Below are 20308 nucleotides of genomic sequence, written 5' to 3' on the forward strand. Positions count from 1 at the left end.
CCTGACTTCACAGGGACAGTTCTACCGTGGCCTACAGGGTCACCGTGGGTCGGAACTGACTTGATGACAATGTGTTTGGATGGGTTAACATCTGTTCACACCTCCCACCCCCTCCACACAGTGCCCGAGTGCTGTTCTAATTCCCTCTCATTTGGATCACTCTGACACTCTTCCCATCTGATCTCGTACTTCCAAGGTCAAAACTCCCTGGCTCATTCTTCACTCTGTTTTCCAAATGGAAAATAAGCTTATCACTGTTTTATCTAAGAATCCCAAGGCTCTTCATACCTACAGCACACAGAGCCACCCCTTGGAATGGCACCCGAGGCCGTGGGCCCTGTTCTCTCTACCGCCCCGATTCTTTGAGCTCCTTTCCCTTTGCCATGTCTCGTGATCACACGACACCACCTTTCCTTAACTTGCTCAGTCACGTCTTCTGCCGGGATTGGCCTTTCTCCTCTTTCATTCTGGTGATTGTGTTTCCCTGCTTCAGATCTCTGTGAAAACCATCGCCTCTTCTAGGAAGCCAAACCATGACCCTTGAATCCATGTTGGGCGTATATAAGAAGCGTGCCAATTTGGAGAGAAACCCAGCCAGAGCTGAAGACGGCAGGAAGTTGTGGAAGAAAGAGGCGTTCCCTTTTCCCCTTATCTTTTCATTGGGAGCACTTGCAGATTTTACAACAACTCATAATTCAGTTAGATCAAGCATAGTTGTACAATTTCTGCTACCATCATTTTCAAAACATTTTCTTTCTTCTTGAACTCTTTTATATCAGCTCCACTTTACTCCCTCCCCCACCCACTCCACCTCCCAGGAACGCTTATTATTATGTATTATTGTTATTAGAAAGAGGTGTTTTTGTTTTCTCCCCTTTTCTGCAATCCAAAATTGTGAGAAAGACACAGAGGCAAACTGACAAATCATGTGCGGAGAACATGGAGACAAAGAGATGATAGAATTGGAAGACATTTAGGTACTGCTATTTTGGATAGTGTAAGTTACTTCTATTTCTCTCCAAAGGCTGGTAATACATGTAAAACAGCCAAGATTCCTGGGCTGGGTGGTCCGGTCCTCTGAAGCCATTGTACATGGGAAAACTAAGGCGCCTCTGAGCGCTTTCTAGGAGACATCAACATACGGAATAAATTACAAACAGCCCTGTTTTAATACTCTTTGACATTCTTAGAGTCATGAAGGATATTTCAAGAAGAGAAAGCTACAGAGGATGTGTTGTGAATTTCAAGTTCATGAAGGACCCTCTAAAGTGCAGAATAACCCACCGTCACTACCTCAATTCTGCCTCATAATGATCCTATTCAGGGTTTCCAAGAGCACAGTTTTTCATGGGAGTTGACAGCCTCATCTTCCTCTCAAGGCGTGGCTAGTGGGTTTTAACTGTCAACCTTGTGTTTAGCAGCCTAATGTCCAACCTTGTGTTTAGCAGCCTAATGTCCAACCAGGGCTTCTTAAAGTAGGACAAGGAGGGTATCATTTTATAAGCACAAACATTTTTAAAAATTAGAATTTAGATTTAGGATAGATCTCAAGATGTGCACCCAGAGAACAGAGATTGCTGGGGTGGGTGGGGGGAATGGAGCAATATTCTCTTCTGCCACCAAAAGGTTATGTAATGTTGGGTAAATCCCCTTACCTTGGCTTCTGGTTTAGGATTTAGTGATAATTTGTTATGCTTTGGGTATTCTTCATAGCCATAATATAGTATGCTTTGTTTAGCTGACAGCTTAAAAGAGACTGCTACAATGCATTTTTAAAACATTTTATTAGGGACTCATATAACTCTTATCACAATCCATACATATACATACATCAATTGTATAAAGCACATCTGTACATTCTTTGCCCTAATCATTTTCAAAGCATTTGCTCTCCACTTAAGCCTTTTGCATCAAGTCCTCTTTTTCCCCTCCCTCCCCGCTCCCCCCCCTCATGAGCCCTTGATAATTTATAAATTATTATTTTGTCATATCTTGCCCAATCCGGCGTCTCCCTTCACCCCCTTTTCTGTTTTCCATCCCCCAGGGAGGAGGTCACATGTAGATCCTTGTAATCGGTTTGCCCTTTCCAAACCACTCACCCTCTACTCTCCCAGTATCGCCCCTCACCCCCTGGTTCTGAAGGTATCATCCACCCTGGATTCCCTGTGCCTCCAGTGCCTATCTGCACCAGTGCACAACCTCTGCTCTATCCAGACTTGCAAGGTAGACTTCAGATCATGGTACTGGGGGAGGAGGAAGCATTTAGGAACTGGAGGAAAGCTCTATTCTTCATCGCACCCTAACTGACTCATCTCCTCCTCTAGACCCCTCTGTGAGGGGATCTCCATTGGCCGACAAATGGGCTTTGGGTCTCCACTCTGCACTTCCCCCTTCATTCACTATAGTAAGATTTTTTTTTTATGATGCCTTATACCTGATCCCTTTGGCACCTCGTGATCGCACAGGCTGGTGTGCTTCTTCCATGTGGACTTTGTTGCTTCTGAGCTAGATGGCCGCTTGTTCACCTTCAAGCCTTTAAGACCCCAGACATTATCTCTTTTGATAGCTGGGCACCATCAGCTTTCTTCGCCACATTTGCTTATGCACCCGTTTGTCCTCAGCGATTGTATCATGGAGGTGTGCAGCCAATGATATGATTTTTTGTTCTTTGATGTCTGATAACTGATCCCCTCGGAACCACGTGATCACACAGGCTGGTATGCTTCTTCCATGTGGGCTTTGTTGTTTCTGAGCTAGATGGCCGCTTGTTCACCTTCAAGCCTTTAAGACCCCAGACGCTGTCTCTTTTGATAGCCTGGCACCATCAGCTTTCTTTACCACATTTGCTTGTTCACCCGCTTTGGCTTCAGCGGTTGTGTCGGGAGGGTGAGCATCATAGAATGCCAATTTAATAGAAGAAAGTATTCATGCATTGAGGGAGTGCTTGAGTAGAGGCGCAAGGTCCTTCTGCCACCTTAATACTAAACCTATAAAAATAGGCACATAGATCTACCTACCCATCCTCATATATATTGCATGTACATGTCTTTGTCTAGACCTCTATAAATGCCCTTTGACTCCTAGCTCTTTCCTCTATTTCCCTAGACTCTCCTCCTGCCCCTCTAGCATGTTCCGTCCCCACCTGGGTTATAGCTATACCTCTTCGTTACGTTACCTTACCCTTGGTCATTCCCTACCAGGCCTGCCACTCCCCACTCACCACCAATTTGGATCCCATGTTGTTCTCTTGTCCCTGGGTTAGTTAACACCACTTCCTTACCTCCCACCTCCCCCTATCTCAAGTCCCCCTGGAACTGTCGGTCCCGTTGTTTTTCTTCCAGATAGTTCATCTAGCCTATCTTATTTAGACAGACCTGTGGAGATAATAACATACACAAAAACAAGACAGAGGAAAACAAAGCAATAGTATACAACAAAACAACAACAAACCACTGACAAAGAGCAACACAAAACACATCAAGAAAGAAAAGCTAGTAGTCAGTTCAAGGATCGTTCATTGGCCCTTAGGAGTGTTTCCCAGTCCAGTCTGTTGGGGCACCATGCCCTAGCCCCAAAGTCCACCCATGTTTAAAAGAACCAATGATTAATTGCTTATGTGATAAAACATTTTTGATATCGCTACTTGTGCCAATGATCTGTGTGTATGATGACTAGAATCGTAAAACCACAGAGCTCATTAGAACTGGACCAGGCCTTAAAGATCAAAAAGAGAGTTAGCTCCATTGTTAAAAATAAAGACCCAAACAAACCAGAAAAGTCTTGAGCTTAGAGATGAATAATCATTTTATAAAATGATGACTCCAAACCAAACTCTTTGCCATCGAGTCAATGCCAACTCATAGCGACCTCTTTTAGGACAGGGCAGAACTGCCCCCTGTGAGTTTCCGTGACTGTAACTGTTTATGAGAGTAGAGAGCCCTGCCTTTCTCCCAACAAGCAGCTGGCAGTTTTGAACTGCTGATCTTGCAGTTAGCAGCCCAATGCATAACCTCTACCCTATCAGGGCTCATATTAATGATGAAGCTTGGATAAAAATCAGGTCCTCAGGTTTTTCAAGTTCTACACTAATTCATAGAATAAAACTACTTCAAGCAAGCAAAGATTGTACTCAAACATAGATTAAAACACTCGTACTCATTGATTCAAGCTAATATTTCCAAAGAATTTTGAGATACTGAGATATTTACATAGAAACTATATGTGTAAAAATTCTTAAACAGTGCTTTGGTGACTATTATTAGCCTATCTAATAAGAAGCACAGTGACCTCAATTTTCACATCTTCTTTCCCTTGTCATCAGGGGAAGCCAGAAAGTATTGCCAGTAGCGTCCCAGAATATACATGCATGCGTTTATTCCAAAACATGTTTAGATATGTGCCTGCCGCCAGTGGATAGATAGCCTCAGACAAGTTCTCTCAGTGATACATTGCCTTCATCTTGTTAGGGCACCTTTAGAAAAGGTCCAGTAAAAACAGTGGCTTCTGAGGGAGATTGGTTGGACCAGTTAAATTCAAGGTAGAGAGGTAGCATAGTCAGAAGATTTGGAAGATATTTTTTTTTGGGGGGGGGGTGGGTCCAAAGAAGTAATCTCAAGAGGTTTTGTTTTTCAAAGAACATAAGACAAATGTGGGGGCTTGTTCTAAAAAAAAGTTTTAAGAAAATTGAAGATTGCCCTGAGGAGAAAAAGTTTGGGAAAATTGCCCTGAGGAATTTATTTTCCATCTTGTCAAAGCACCTGCTCATTTCTCAAGTATACAATGGCTGTCCTATGAGAGTTTCATTGGGAAACCTTACTCTCTCCACCTGATGGCCCTCACCTGTGCCCTTCAGACTTCTTTTTTGTTCCTCAAACTCAAATAACATCGAAGAGGACCAGGATCTGAGTTCCTTAAGGACACCCAACCTGCCCTGTAGATGTCGATCGAAGAGTGCAGAAGTTGCCAGGGAAGGACTGGCAATAGAAGTGAGCGCTGGCTTTCAGGAGTGTGTAGCCCTAGATGGAGGGTGTGCTGCCAAACGATAGCTCCACATGTTGCTCTTGTTGTTTAATAAAGGTGTCAATGATTTCATAACAATGCTTTCCGATATTTTGTCACCAGCCATCGACTTAGTGTGTGTCCAAAACAGTAAGAACCTGCACATAGTCAGCTCAAATATTTACCTATATTCCATGATTCATAATTAACATCATATACTTTAATTTTGCTTGTATCTGCGTAATAAAAATATCACATTCAACCCTTTGAACTCGAATGGATGTAACACACAGCGAGCCTATAGTGTAGGACAAAGCGGAACTGCCGCATATGGTTTTTGGGGCTGCAGACATCATCAGAGCACCACACCCGCCATCCCTCCCCCAGAAGAGCTGGTGAACCATTGTCCTATGGGGTAGCAGCCTGAGAGCTGAGCCACTTCACCACCCGGGTTCCAAATAAGGATGGGCTTGTCTAACACGGGAAGTCTGAGTCATAACTGTGATAGCTAGTACAGAGTGGATTAACCAATCAGTTCGGTATGCACCGGTTTACAGGAAGTGAGGTAAGCACAGACTTAATTGTGCTTACTTACTCATCTCTAATGGAGCCTCCACCTCTAATCCCCAAGTGAGATTGTTCACTACGGACTATAAGCCAATTAAGTCCAAGGGTATCTTGCTTATTGGGTGGTCTGCCCCTGGCGGGTAACTGCTGCAACTGTCGAGGGGTGAGCTGAGATTATGGTGGACTGGGACATGTTTTGGAAGGAAGCAAATGAACTGTAGTATTAGGTGATTGAGAATTCCCCCGAGAGTTTATATCATCTGGTTCAGAAGTTTCCTGGAGCAAATGACAGAGCTGATTAACGGAAGTATTTTTAATTAACTGAGCCAAATCCCAAAGAAGAAATGCAAGTCCATGCCAACAGAGGAAGTTTATTACACTTCCTATTTAAAACAGATGTTTTATCAGGCTTCTGATTAGTTTATGAATGTGATAATACCAGGACTGAACTTTGAAGCTATTTATGAAAACCTTAAAAATAACAATAGGTAGGTATTCCTAGTTCTAAGAGGTGTAGAGAACCCAGGACATTTTTAAAGGTGGAGGAATTGTCCTGAAAGCAGCAAAGTTAAAGCTGGGGTTTGATAGCTGGTCGAGGGAAGCTCTGCGCTCCCTGAAGATGACACCATGCTGCCCAAGCAGAGGACCACAGAGCATGGTGTAGCTTGGGATTCAAGGCTATGTGGAATACAGGCTATAAGCGATCCAAAGTGATGCCACATTTAACAGGAAGTGTTTTCCATAACATGGAGTGCAGTCTCCCTTGGATGAAGCAGCCTTCTCTTGCTTAGGCAAAATCCTGCTATGTTTTATTTTTGATGTGTGAACTTAGAGGCTAGTGGTGAGACCAAAATGATTTTGTCTTATTTATGAGAGCAGATTTTTAAAATTCAAAGCTCAAGTGTTTTCTTGCAGGGAGTGTAGCAGAGTATAAACATATGCATTGCTTGGGAAGGAAGCATTGATTTCCAGGGAGTAAATGTTTCCCACCCTTCAGCCCAGGAGCTCTCCTGAGAGGAGTCAGAATTCTAACTTACGGCCAGGCTGCCCCATGTTAACACTCAGGAGAATCCCCAGAACTTTCTCCCTGAATCCCATCTGGTGTACATAATGTTGAATTCCAAGTCATCTGCCTGGCCAGTCCTTCTAAAACACCATCCAAGGATGAGGAATAGTTAGCGAGGTCAGAAATGAAGTCAAGTATGAGTATAATTAGGAATTGATAATATATGTAACTTCCTTTCCATGGACGTTATCTAACAGTTAGTAAATAAAGAATGAATCCATGAACTATGCCATTGCACGATAATGTCACTATAACAAATAATATTATTAATGCATTGTCTAAAATTTCTTTTTTTTAACATTTTATTAGGGGCTCATACAACTCTTATCACAATCCATACATATACATACATCAATTGTATAAAGCACATCTGTACATTCTTTGCCCTAATCATTTTCTTTTTTTTTCTTTTCTTTTTTTACATTTTATTAGGGGCTCATACAACTCTTATCACAATCCATACATATACATACATCAATTGTATAAAGCACATCTGTACATTCTTTGCCCTAATCATTTTCTTTTTTTTTCTTTTCTTTTTTTACATTTTATTAGGGGCTCATACAACTCTTATCACAATCCATACATATACATACATCAATTGTATAAAGCACATCTGTACATTCTTTGCCCTAATCATTTTCTTTTTTTTTCTTTTCTTTTTTTACATTTTATTAGGGGCTCATACAACTCTTATCACAATCCATACATATACATACATCAATTGTATAAAGCACATCCGCACATTCCCTGCCCCAATCATTCTCAAAGCATTTGCTCTCCACTTAAGCCCTTTGCATAAAGTCCTCTTTTTTCCCCTCCCTCCCTACTCCCCCTCCCTCATGGGCCCTTGATAATTTATAGATTATTATTTTGTCATATCTTGCCCTATCTGGCGTCTCCCTTTACCCCCTTCTCTGTTGTCTGTCCCGCAGGGAGGAGGTCACATGTAGATCCTTGTAATCGGTTCCCCCTTTCCAACCCACTCACCCTCTACCCTCCCAGTATCGCCCCTCACACCCTTGATACTGAAGTTTCTTAACAAAGAACCAAGATAAACATATCGAGAGAAATATACAGAGAAAAACGTCTGTAAATGGATTTGGTAGACTATTAGTGCCCCCAATACACAGAAATCCAATTTTCCTGTGTTTTCTACACAATCTACCCACAGTATAATAGGTGCAAAGCCACAGGCCACTATGTAAGAGAAAGACTTGGCAGTCTGCTTCCAAAAAGTTTTAGCTTCAAGGACCCTATAAGATAGTTTACTCTGTCTTAAAGGATTGCATTCAGTATGGGTTAGATTTCAACTTAAAAACAAACAAACAAACACCCTCAGTACAGGACCAAGAAGTAATATTATGATTAAACAGAGAAAATATGAAGTTGCCAAGGATTTCATTTTTCTTCGATCCACAATAAATACCCATGGAAACAATAATTAAGGAATCAAATGGACTGTGGTAGTTACATAATCTCCTGTCAACTTGAGGGTAGTATGAGTGAAGGGGCAGAGTCTAGCCTGTCAATCAGGTCATAGCCAATGATACCTGTGTGGACATGACCTTGGGGATTCTGCGAGCTTCCTCTCTCTTGATTCTGCCATCAGAAGAGGCTGGCCTTTCTCTCTCTCTCTCTCTCTCTCTCTCTCTCTCTCTCTCTCTCTCTCTCTCTCTCTCTCTCTCTCTCTCTCTCTGCTACACCTTGTTGACAAGCCACATGGAGTCACGCTGATGGCAGCCAGAGACCTGGAGATGCTTCCACGGCACAATATTTGACCCACAGGACTTCCCACCCACCGGCCTGTGATCTTCCTGCATTCAGCATCATTGCATGTGCTGCGTGAATCTGAAGAAGAATTATGGGCTAATATTGGATTTATGACCTAATATCAAATGTATGGGCTTGATCTGGACTGGGATGGGATGTTTTATTAATGCATTATTACTTTTTGATATATAATTTTCTCTTACACATGAGTGTCAATGAATTTGGTTCTCTAGTCAACCTGGTCTAACACATGGATTTACTGCATTGGGCAAATCTGCTGCACAAGAAGACTTCTTAAAAATGTTCAAGAGAAAGATTTCACTTTAAGGACTAAAATGTGTCTGACCAAAGCCATGGCATTTTCATTTGCCTCATATGCATAAAGAGCTGGACAATAAATAAGGAAGACTGGAAAGAGTCGCTGCACTTGAATTATGGTGTTGGCAAAGAGTACAGAAAGTACAAAAAGAACAAACAAATCTGTCTCATAAGAAATACAGCAAACGGCCCTTAGAAGCAAAGATGCTGAGACTTTTTCTTATTTTGTGGGCATGGAATCAGACGAGACCAGTCCGTGGAGAAGGACGTCATGCTTGGTAGAGGGTTAGTGAAAAAGAGGAAGATCCTCAGTGAGATGGAGTGACATCCTGATTACAACGATGAACCAAAAATAGCAATAATTGTGAGGTGGCACAGGACCAAGCAACATTACTTGTGTTGTACATCAGGTCATTATGAGTCAGAATCACTTGACTGTAGTGGCCTATTCATGTATTAACATTTAGGGTTTATTTATTTTTCTACTAGTTAGAAAAAAGTAACTTCTAGTAGAAGATATCTGAATACCAGAGCATCCCAAATTTAAGTACTTTCCTATTTTGACTGTGCTACTAAAGATGGTGTGGCATGGGGTCAGCCTGAGTTAGAATCTGTTCTATGGCAACTGATTGGTTTTTTTTTTTCATTTTAGGAGAGATGGTAATGAACTATGGGCTTTGGTCCAACTTGCTTGTTAAATACCCTAAACATGGCTGATGTCAGCAAAATAGAATCTATAAAAAGAAAAATGATGACAGAATTATACCTGATTTTACCAAGGTCACATAACAGCTTCCAAATGACCTACATTTGGGTCTTATTCTGTGGTACAATGAAAGGCAGTAGTAGTAGCTCAAGTGAAATTTTCTCACTTACTTTATAACTTCAATACAATTAATAACACTATTTTTCTATATCAGTTTATAAGAAGATAGGACAAGTGTTGCGGATGCTAACACAGTTTGCGGGGTAAGGGGGTGAGGTGGGTGGGATTCTACCACCTTTTTTCACTTTTCATACATAGATCATGAGATTCATCCCCAAAGCATTATTTTGTTGCTGTTGTTGGAAATTATGGTGCTTACATGCATCAGATTGCTTTGTTGTGTGGCAAGCAATCAAAAATATTTAGTATCTTAAAATAATATTTTTCATTTCTCACAATCTTGTGTATGGTCTAGTTCAGTGGGGATTTGGGGAAAATGGATAATATTAAAAAATATTTAATACATTTATTTAGTAACTTTTAACTAATAAATCAATTAGCATATAGATATTAACTATTTCTACAGAGAAGATGAATTATGTTTCTACATACATAACACAATGTAGCCTGAATTACAATCTTTCAAAAAAAGTTTATGCCAATCACATACAAAATACTAAGCACTATCTTTTATTATTAAAGTAAAATTCTTATAAAATAAACTACTGACATTGTCAAGTATCTCTATGATATTCCACTTAAGATAAACTGATTAACAGGACACCATTGATGGGTTCCCAATTTGTTCATTTAAACGTAATAACAAAATGTGCTGGTTCACTCAGACCTGCTTTCCTCTGCAGTATGAACCGTTTACCCTATACTTTTTCACCAAATACTGATTTGAAGGTAGGAAAAAGCAGATGCAAAAATTTGTTAAATTTTGGACTTAGAATGTGTGAAGTATGAATCTCAGAAAATTGGAAATAATCAGAAATGAAATCAAACACATAAATATCTAATACTAGGTATTACTGAGCTGAAATAAACTGATATTGACCATTGTCTATCAGAGATCATCATTCTACTATTCCAGGAATGACACAATCAAGAGGAAATTGGTGTTGCATTCATCGTCACAATGGGCATTGCAAAATCAATCTTAACGTACAATGCTGTCTGTGATAGGATATTTATCTGCCTTCAAGAACATCCAATCAATGCAACCATTATTCAGATTTATGCACCAACCACAAAATGAAGGAAGTGAAGAATTCTACTAATGACTCCAGTCAGAAATCGATCAAACATGCAATCAAGATGCATTGATAATTATTGGCTCTTGAAATGCAAAAATTGGTAACAAAGAGGAAGGAACAGAGATTGGAAAATATGGATTTACTGATAGAAATGAAGCTGAAGATCACATGATAGAATTTTGCAAAACCAATGACTTGTTCATTAGCAACAACAAAAGGCAACTATACACATGGATTTTTCCAGATGGAATACATAGTAATCAAATTGGTTTCATCTGTGGGAAGAGCCAATGGAGAAGCCCAATATCAGCAGCCAAAACCAGGGCAGGGGCTGACTGTGGAACAGACCATGCATTGCTCCTATGTACTCAGAAAATGAAAACTCACTGCCATGGAGTCAGTGCAGTCTCCCAGTGACCCAACAGGAAAGGGAAAAACTGCCCCTCTTTGAGTTTCTGAGGCTGTGACCCTTTGAGGGAGTAGAAAGCCCCAGCTTTCTCCCAAGGAGTGGCTGGTGGTTTTGAACTGCCAAACTTGAAGATTGCAGCCCAACACATCACCCCTATCCCACTAGGGCACCTTGCTCGTATGTAAGTTCAGTGTAAAGCTGAAGAAAATTAAAATAGGTCCATGAGAGTCAAAATACAACCTTCAGTCTATCCCACCCAAATTTTGAGAACATCTTAAGGAAAGATTTGACACATTGAACAGTAACGTAGAAGACATCAAGAACATCATTCCTGAAGAAATCAAAGGTCATTAAAAAAGACAGGAAAGAAAGAAAAGATCAAAGTTGATGTCAGAAGAGACTCTGAAATTTGTTCTTAAGGCTAGAGTAGCTAGAGCAAACGGAAGAAATGATGAAGCCGAAAAGCAGAATAGACCATTTCAAAGGGCAGGTTCAGAATATAATGAAATGGTCCAAGACCTCGAGTTAGAGACCAAAAAGGAAGCACATGCTCAGCATAGCTTAAACTGGAAGAACACAGGAAAAAATTCAAGCATCGAGGTGCAATATTGAACGATTTATTGAGTGATTCCAGAAGCATCAAAAGAAGATGGGAAGAAAACACAGAGTTACAGTACCAACAAGAACCAGTTGATATTCCAACATTCAACAGATGAGCAAGAACCAAAGGTGCTGAAGGAAGAAATTCAAGCTTCACTGAAAGCATTAGTCAAAACCAAAGCTCCAAGAATGTATAGAATACCAATTGACATTTTTCAACAAGCTGATGAAACCCTGGAAACAGTCATCTATGCAAGAAAATTTGGAAGACAGCTGCTTGGTCAACTGACGGGAAGAGATCCATATTTGTACCCATTCCAAAATAAAGGTGTCCCTACAGAATGATCAAACTATAGAACGATGTCACGGCTATTATATGCAAGTTAAATTTTACTGAAGATAATCCAACAATCGTTGCAGCATCCATTGACAGGGAGCTGCCAGAGGCTCAGGCCGAATCTAGAAAAGGTTATAGCACAAGGGATATCAATGTTGAGGTCAGATATATCTTGCCTGAGAGCAGAGAATACCAGAAAGATGTTTACTTGTGTTTCATTGACTATGCCAAGGCATTTGACTATGTGGATCATAACAAACTATGGATAACCTTGAGAAGAATGGGAATTCCAGAACACTTCATTGTGCTCATGCGGAACTTATACATGGATCAAGGGATAGTTGTGCAAACAGATCATGGGAATGCTTCCTGGTTTAAAATCAGGAAAGGTCTGTATCAGGGTTGTAAGTATGCAGTATAGAAATTGGATACGAAAAATTGGGGGATATAAAGGCATGAAGTGGTTGGCTTACAAACTTTCATAGGTGGGGGAAAATATTCACAGGATTGTAGGATTAAGGTGCAGGTTTATTTAACTGCAATTGTGAAGCTAAAGAATTATGTACAGGTGCCAGGTTTGCAAGGTGTGGATTGAGTTAGTTTATTGTGCCAACCTGGCCGATAAACACATGTGGAATTAATTGAAGGGTGGAGGGATAAATAGCTCCATGAGCCTTGCCTTTCTAGTTCTCGGGTCTCTTGCTTTGGATGGTCGGACCAGGGTGCAGCTGCCTTAGCCAGTTCCCTGCTTCAGCTTGCAAGGCTGACTTCCTGAAAGACATCCCCAAGGAGAAGCCACATGGACCTACCCCGATGCAGCCCTGGGTGCTGGAGCACCCGTGTGGAGACCCCTGCCAGTGCTGAGATGCTTACACATTCACTGACTCGGCTTTCCTCCTGCAGTCAGCATCATTGCTTCTGTTTTGTGAGATGGAGGAGGACTTTGTGGATTGGTGTCCGACATATGGGTGAATGTTGGACTTGTGGGCTTGGGGAGCACTGGGTTGGGATGTTTTCTTGTTGCTCACTTACACTTTATATACAACTCTTATACATGAGTTTCTGTGGATTTGTTTCTCTAAAGTACCCAGACTAATACAAGGGTGTATCCTCTCACCATACTCACATACTAATGTCTGTATGCTGAGCAAATCATCAGAGAAGCTGGATTGTATGAAGAATGTGGCATCAGGATTGGAGGAAGGCTTATTAACTATCTGCATTATGTAGACAATAGCTACAGTGGTGCCTGCTGAAGGTGAAGAGGACCTGATGCACTTGTGGATGAAGGTCAAGGATTGCAGTATGTATTATGACTCACTGCGAAGGAGACAAAAATCCTTACACCTGGACCAATAACATCATGATAAATGGAGAAATTGCTGAATTTGTTCAGGAATTAGTTTTGCCTGGACCCACAGTCAATGTTCATAGAAGAAGCAGTCAAGAGATGAAAAGACATGTTTCATGAGGTAAATCTGCTGCATGAGATCTCAAGAATTATTGAAAAGCAAAGCTATTACTTTGAGGATTAAGATGTGCCTGAGCCAAGCCAGGGTTTTTTTTTCAATTGCCTCAGAAGCAAATGGAAATTGGACATTGAATAAGGAAGACCAAAGAATGGATGCATTGGAATGGCGGTGCTGGAGCAGAATATTGAAAGTGCCATGGACCGCTGAAAGGACAAACCAATCTGTCTCGGAAGTCTGACCAGAGTGCTTCTAAGAGGCAAGGATGGCAAGACTTCAATCTTACATACTTTGGACATATTTTCAGGAGAGACCTGTCCTGAAGGGCATCATGCTTGGTAAAATCAAAGGGCAGGGAACGAGAGGAAGGCCCTCACAGCGGTGGAGTGACACGGTGGCTGTAACAGCGGGCTTGAGCATTTTGAGGATGGAGCAGGACAGGACAGTGCTTCACTGTGCTGTGCACGGGTTTGGTGTGAGTCAGAACCACCTCGATGGCGCCAAACAACATTAGGGAAATTTGACAGTTGGGACTTATTATCCCTTGAAATCCACTAGAGATTTAAACACGAAGAATTAAGCATGGTTAGTAGGAAATTACATTTAATTTTATAACCTGGTTTTTAACTACATTGCATTTTAATTTTATTTTGCTTGAAGAAGTTTGCATATTTCTAGGCACTAGAAATATTTAAAGAAATTTTTCAAATGGAAAGAAATTTTCAATAATAAAAGCAAGTGATTTTTAAGAGTTTCTGTTGTAGCAAAAAGTTATGTGCCTTCAAGTTTTATGAAATCCTTGCATTTAAATATATTCCTTAATATATGAAATTTATATATTTAACTTTGTTTTCCCATCTGTTAAAATTCAGGCAGAAAGGCCGAGGGAAGAAATGGGAATAGCTCCACCTAGTGGTCAGCAAGTGCTAGAGACAATGAAACCCAAGTAAGAAAGCATTTTTTTTTTTCTTTCTGTCAAGGATAATGCACTGTATGTCATTAGCATACATGTATCTCCAAAACCAAATCACTGCTATTGAATCAATATCAGAGTCATCTCCTGTGGGTTTCCGAGGCGGTTTATGGGAGTAAAAAGCCCAATCTTTCTCCCACACAGCAGTTTCAAACTGCAGACATGAGGGTCCCAGCCCAGCATGTAAGCACACTACTATAGGAACATGAAAATAGCCCTGGTGGTATATTGGCTATACACTGGGCTGCTAACTGCAAAGTTAACAGCTCTAAACCACCAGCCACGCGCAGGAAGACAGCTGCGGCTTTCTTCTCCGGTAAACAGTTTCAGGCTCCAAAACCACAGGTTCCCTATGAGTAGGAATCTACTTGGTGGCAGTGTTCTGTAACAGGTTCATGATACAATTGAATTTCATGTTTTCTTAGTTCTTAAATACATATGTAAAAATAAGTGTAAATTGTTGGTGTTTGAAATCAAAGTGAAAATAAAAGGTAGACATGTCGCCACATTATTTTTTAATCATTTTATTGATGGCTCTTACAGCTCTTATCACAATCCATACATCCGTACATTGTGTCAAGCACTTTTGTACATCTGTTGCCATTATCATTTTCAAAACATTTTCTTTCTACTTGAGCCCTTGGTATCAGCTCACTTTTTCCCTTCCTCATGAACCATTGATACATTATAAATTATTATTTTCATATCTTACATCACCCACTTTTCTGTTGTTCCTCTCCCTGGGAGGGGGTTATATATCGATGATCATTGTGATCAGTTTCCCCTTTTTTCCCCCTACCCTCCTGGTATTGCTACTCTCATTATTGGTCCTGAGGTGTCTATTTGTCCTGGATTCCCTGTGTTGCGAGCTCTTGTCTGTAGCAGTGTACATGCTCTGGTCTAGCCAGATTTGTAAGGTAGAATTGGGGTCACGATAGTGGTGGAGAGGAAGCATTAATGAACCAGAGGAAAGTTGTATGTTTTGACTGTGCTATGTTGTACCGACTGGCTCGACTCTTCCTTGTGACCCTCCTCCTGTAAGGGGATTTCCAAATGTCTACAGATGGGATTGGGTTTCCACTCCACCCTCCCCCGCATTCACAATGATACGATCCCATTCTGGGTCTTTGATGTCTGATACCTGGTCCTATAGATACCTCATGATCACACAGGCTGGTGTACTTCTTCCATCTGGGCTTAGTTGCTTCTCAACTACATGGCCGCTTGTTTATCTTCAGGTCTTTAAGACCCCAGGCACTGTATCTTTTGATAGCCGGGCATCATCAGTTTCTTTACCACATTTGTTTATGCACCTATTTTGTCTTCAGCAATCATGTTGAGAAAGTAAGCATCACAGAATGCCGGGTTATTAGAATAAAGTGTTCTTGTGTTGAGGGAGTATTTGAGTAGAGACCCAATGTCCATCTGCTGCCTTAATACTTAACATATAAGTATATGCACATAGATCTATTTCCCTATCATTATATATCAATATATTTACATATGTACATGCCTGTATTTAGACCTCTATAAATGTTCTTTGTCTCCTTAGTTCTTTCCTCTATCTCCTTTTGCTTTCCTCTTGTCCCATTATCATATTCAGACTTCATTCAAATTTAGTAATTCCTCTTGGCTACATTGCCCTTGATCAAGCCCCAGCAGGCATCCTACACTCTCCTTACCATCGATATTAGATCACTTGTTGTTCCCTTGTCCTTGGATTTGTCGACACCCCTCTTTCCCCTCCCCCACCCCAGAACCATTGGTCTTATTGTTTTCTCCTCTGGATTGTTTATCCTGCCTATCTTATCTAGCTAGACATGCAGAGACAATAATAAGCTAACTAGTTCCAGGTCTATTTGTTGGCCTTTAGTCTGATGGGGTGCCGTGCCCAGGCCCCAAAGTCTTATTTTTGGTATTCCCCAGGGACTTCATTGCTTTGCTCTCCTTGCTGCTCTGTTGCATGCCCCTAGTGTTTTACTCTGGTGTGTTGGGGTCAGATTGGGCACAATTCCCGCACTGTCTCCAGTGTTGTCCCTGTGGTGCTAAGGGTCAGTGAGGGATGTTGTGTCTTGTGGTGGGGCCGGCTCTATGGTTGCCACACTATTAGTAAATGCTGATGTATGTTTCTGTACTCACTGGCATAACATGGCTGTTTTTAAAAATCATTTTACAGATATTGTAATAGTCTATAATTCAATTAGATCAAGCATAATTGTACAATTGCTACGACCATCAGTTACAAAACATTTTCTTTCTTATTGAACTCTTTGATATCAATTCCCCTTTAACCTCTTTCACCCCCACCCTACCCTCCAGGAACCCTTATTATATCATTTATTATTATTATTGTTTATATGTATTTTCAGCATCTTACACCATCCAAAGTATCTGTTCACCTCATTACCATGTTTTGACAGGGAAGTAACATTTTTTCAGGCAAAAAAACTGTTTAAGGTTTAGTCATTGTCTTTCATTCGCTATTGTTATTCCATGCCTACCATGGTGGCTGGTGACTAGCAAGGCTGCAATAAATTATGCTTGAATGATCAAATGGAAAATGATTAAGATCCATGCTCATGGGTTCATAGAGGTTAATATAAACATAAGCACTAGCAGATAAACATTAAACAACCATAATCTACCTGGTGACTATAAGGACAATTTTGATATATTTATAATTGTACTTTTATAAAAATTGAAGTTTAAACACATATGTAGAGTTGGCACTGGCTGAGAAGATTCAGTCAGATGCAAAAGTGAACCATCTGGGTTTATTGAGTTCTTAAGGATAAGTCATGGTGAAATTTGTATTAAGACTTGAATCCATATGCACAAAATAAGTTGAATATAAATATGTTTCTGAACAGAAAAAATGCCACCTGGAGAATAGAGGTACTTCTAAGAAGTAGTCTAGTGTCACAGTAGGGGATTGTAGTGAAGGATCCTATAATTTTGTTCAGTTCTTTCCTTGGGCAAAAAAAAATGGACTTAATATTGTTAGAATATGAGAATATGTTGGAAAACATTGCTACTAAAAGCCCAGTTCATGTATGACTTTATTCCAAACAAAATGTGTTGCAACAGTTCTCTGAGCTCTCTGGCTGGCTGCTGACTAGTTCTCTCAGGAATACTCATCTTAGTCTCATTCGAGTACCTTCAAAAAAGGCCCAATCCAGTGACTTCTGAGGGGATCTACTGGAACAGATTAAATTCAATGCACATAGGTAAGTTGAGATAGTTAGGGTGACTTTTTAAAATTCTAAAAAGAGAATCTTGGTAGAGTTCCTTGATAGTCACTGCATCTTATTGTGAAGTTGTTTTAAGAAAATTGAAAATTGTATTGTGAGAGAAGAGCCTGGAAAGTTGTACTGGGAATTCTTCTCCATCACACCAATCCACTGCTTATTCTCTCAGGGTGGCAAGGGCTGTCCAGTTCCACATCCGTGTTGCAGGGAAATCAACCCATTCACCCTACAACACTGGTACTGCCCCTGCAAATTGTTGTTCCCCAAACACAAAGAGCATTTAAAAAAAACACCATCAAGAGACCCTTGAAGATGTCCAAACAGCCATGTAAATCAGAGTCCAGAATTCTTCAAGGAAGGGTTTAGAGATGGGACATTGTCTTCAGAAGTGTATGAAACTAGACAGAGGATAGGTTGAGAAACATTAGCTTCACATTTAGATGCGTTTTAAAATTCTATTTTGTGGCAATCCTTTCTGATTTTCCCTCATATCAGGCATAATTTCTGATGGGCTTTTAGAATCTTGGCTGTAAAACTCATATGCTGACATGTTACCTTAGTAAATAAAGCACTGCAGGAAAAGCTATTGGGCTCATGTAACTGCTTTTGTTTAATATCTGTGGCTTCTTGTTGAAATGATATGTTATTGATCCTCACAAAACTACTGAGTTCGTTTAATTGAAAATGCCGTATCTTTCTTTTCTTTATAGAAAGCATCATTATTCACCAGTTACATATGAACTCGCGATGAAATGGTAATCCAAGTACATCCTGGGTGTGTGTGCTCCCTCTGGATCCCTATTGAACGGATAGTATTGCTCCAGGCCTCCATGCTACTGATCACTCCTGGAAAGAATGCACTCCTTCCAGTGAAAGTTTTTTGAGAAGGACGTCACGTAAAAGCACAATGGCCCTGTGGATGCTATGAAAGTAGGTGGCGAGAGCAATGCCATCTGTGCCAAAGGAATTTTCTGCTCTTTCTGCAAAGTTTTCAGGTCCCTGGGCACATGCTATGTCATCTACTTTGATAAACATTTTGTAATGTGATTTCCCCCCCAAAATGTTTCATTTTTCAAGGTCTATGGCACCTGTATCTGTAAAATACATTGTTAACTTTTCAAAGTGTTAATTTTTTTGCACTCAAAAGAAACTTAGCAACTTGTTATTTCTGAAGTACAATATTCTATAGCATTAGGGTACATTCAGAGGGCAAAAATTAGTAACAGGAACGTGGACGGTATTTACTGTTGCTTATATGATGCTATGGTTCTGATCATGGGTCAATAGAGACACATAGTGGTCTATTTAAGAGCTTAATTTTAAATCCTTGACAGTCAAATTATAAAGCTGCTGTTTCTTATTTTTATCACCAAAATCCTGGATGAATTGATTTTCACGTGGAATAAATGTATAAAGCAGATGTGTGAGTTTATCCCCTAATAATTGAAGACAGTTTCAGACTGAGAATTCTGAAATTATATTTCTCTATGATTTACTTCTCTAAGTACAGATGGAAAAGGTGTCACATCAATTTTCTCACAACTTCCCTCTATGGGTTTAAAAGCTGATGTAGAGGATTGTCAGCATTAAAAAAAAGTGATTTCCTAAGGTATCTTTTTCTTAACATTGTTTTTTAAGATACTCATGACTTTGACAGATTTTCATAACCACATACATTGGAGAATATATTCTTTAAAGCTTAAACCACCACCAAGATGCATCTACTCAAGAGCTGCTTCAAACTTAGGTTTATGTGAAAAATGTGCATCTGAAGTCTACTTGAAACCCTGTTTAATGTGGGCATGCTTCCAATAGGCCTTTAAAGATACCGCCAAGGCAAATTAAGCGTTAACATCAGTTTTGCTGAGATTTAATATGAAAGATTTTGGGGTATCACAAGGACAAAGGCCACACAAGAAATACTTTGTTGGTCTATTTCCCCAGCTTATAGGTTGTCCCTGTGCCCACAGAGGCACCTTCACACTGAATCTCTACTTGAAACACGAATTGGATAGCCTTCCTGTGTATCCTGAAAAGGTTTTCAAGTGTACTTTGTGGAATTGGGGAATATTTAGTAATTACTATAAATTACACAGTACTATTTAATGTTAGACTTTGGATTTCTATGAAAGAAATGCTAGAGTAGGCTTGTCCTAGCATCAGTGCTTATGAAAGCACCCCTTAACTTGCAAGGCTTTTTTGGTTATTAAGAGTTCACTAGAGGGTGTCTGTGCGACCTTTTTTCCCCATTGTTGTTACTGCGTTTTGTTTTCTAAAAAGGTTGAACTCCAATGGCATTTGCTACTGGAAAAGTCAGTTCCTTACTCACCAAGACGTGTGCCTCAGATAGGCCAGTGTCCTGTAAGGCTACCAATGGCGTTTTAGGCAGACAGCTTTCTCTCAACCTGTGGGAAATTTATTATGAGGCGAGAGTACAAGATTTCAAATACTCCTTGACTTGGACATTGCAACTGAGTTATATATCTGAATGTGAAGTTGTCTCCCCTAAATCTTAATGAAAGTTGATACATGCGCTGGTGAGACGCTGAGAAGGAAGTTGCAATCAGAGTCGTTTTGACATACGC

General features: G+C 40.3%; 1 protein-coding gene across 2 annotated transcripts in view; it reads left to right on the forward strand.

The window, feature by feature from the left end:
• FILIP1 (filamin A interacting protein 1) overlaps positions 1-20308 on the forward strand; it is a 307485-nt gene extending 287177 nt beyond the window's left edge. Inside the window, exons 7-8 of one of the 2 annotated variants that reach the window (XM_075554872.1) lie at positions 14375-14448; positions 18434-20308. In XM_075554872.1, coding sequence (XP_075410987.1) covers positions 14375-14415 — 41 coding nt within the window. In that variant the 3' untranslated portion in view covers positions 14416-14448; positions 18434-20308. The remainder of the gene's footprint in view (positions 1-14374; positions 14449-18433) is intronic. The other variant, XM_075554874.1, reaches the window with a different exon arrangement.

Source organism: Tenrec ecaudatus, chromosome 7 (genome assembly GCF_050624435.1).
Source record: "Tenrec ecaudatus isolate mTenEca1 chromosome 7, mTenEca1.hap1, whole genome shotgun sequence".
NCBI classification, from domain to species: Eukaryota; Metazoa; Chordata; class Mammalia; order Afrosoricida; family Tenrecidae; genus Tenrec; species Tenrec ecaudatus.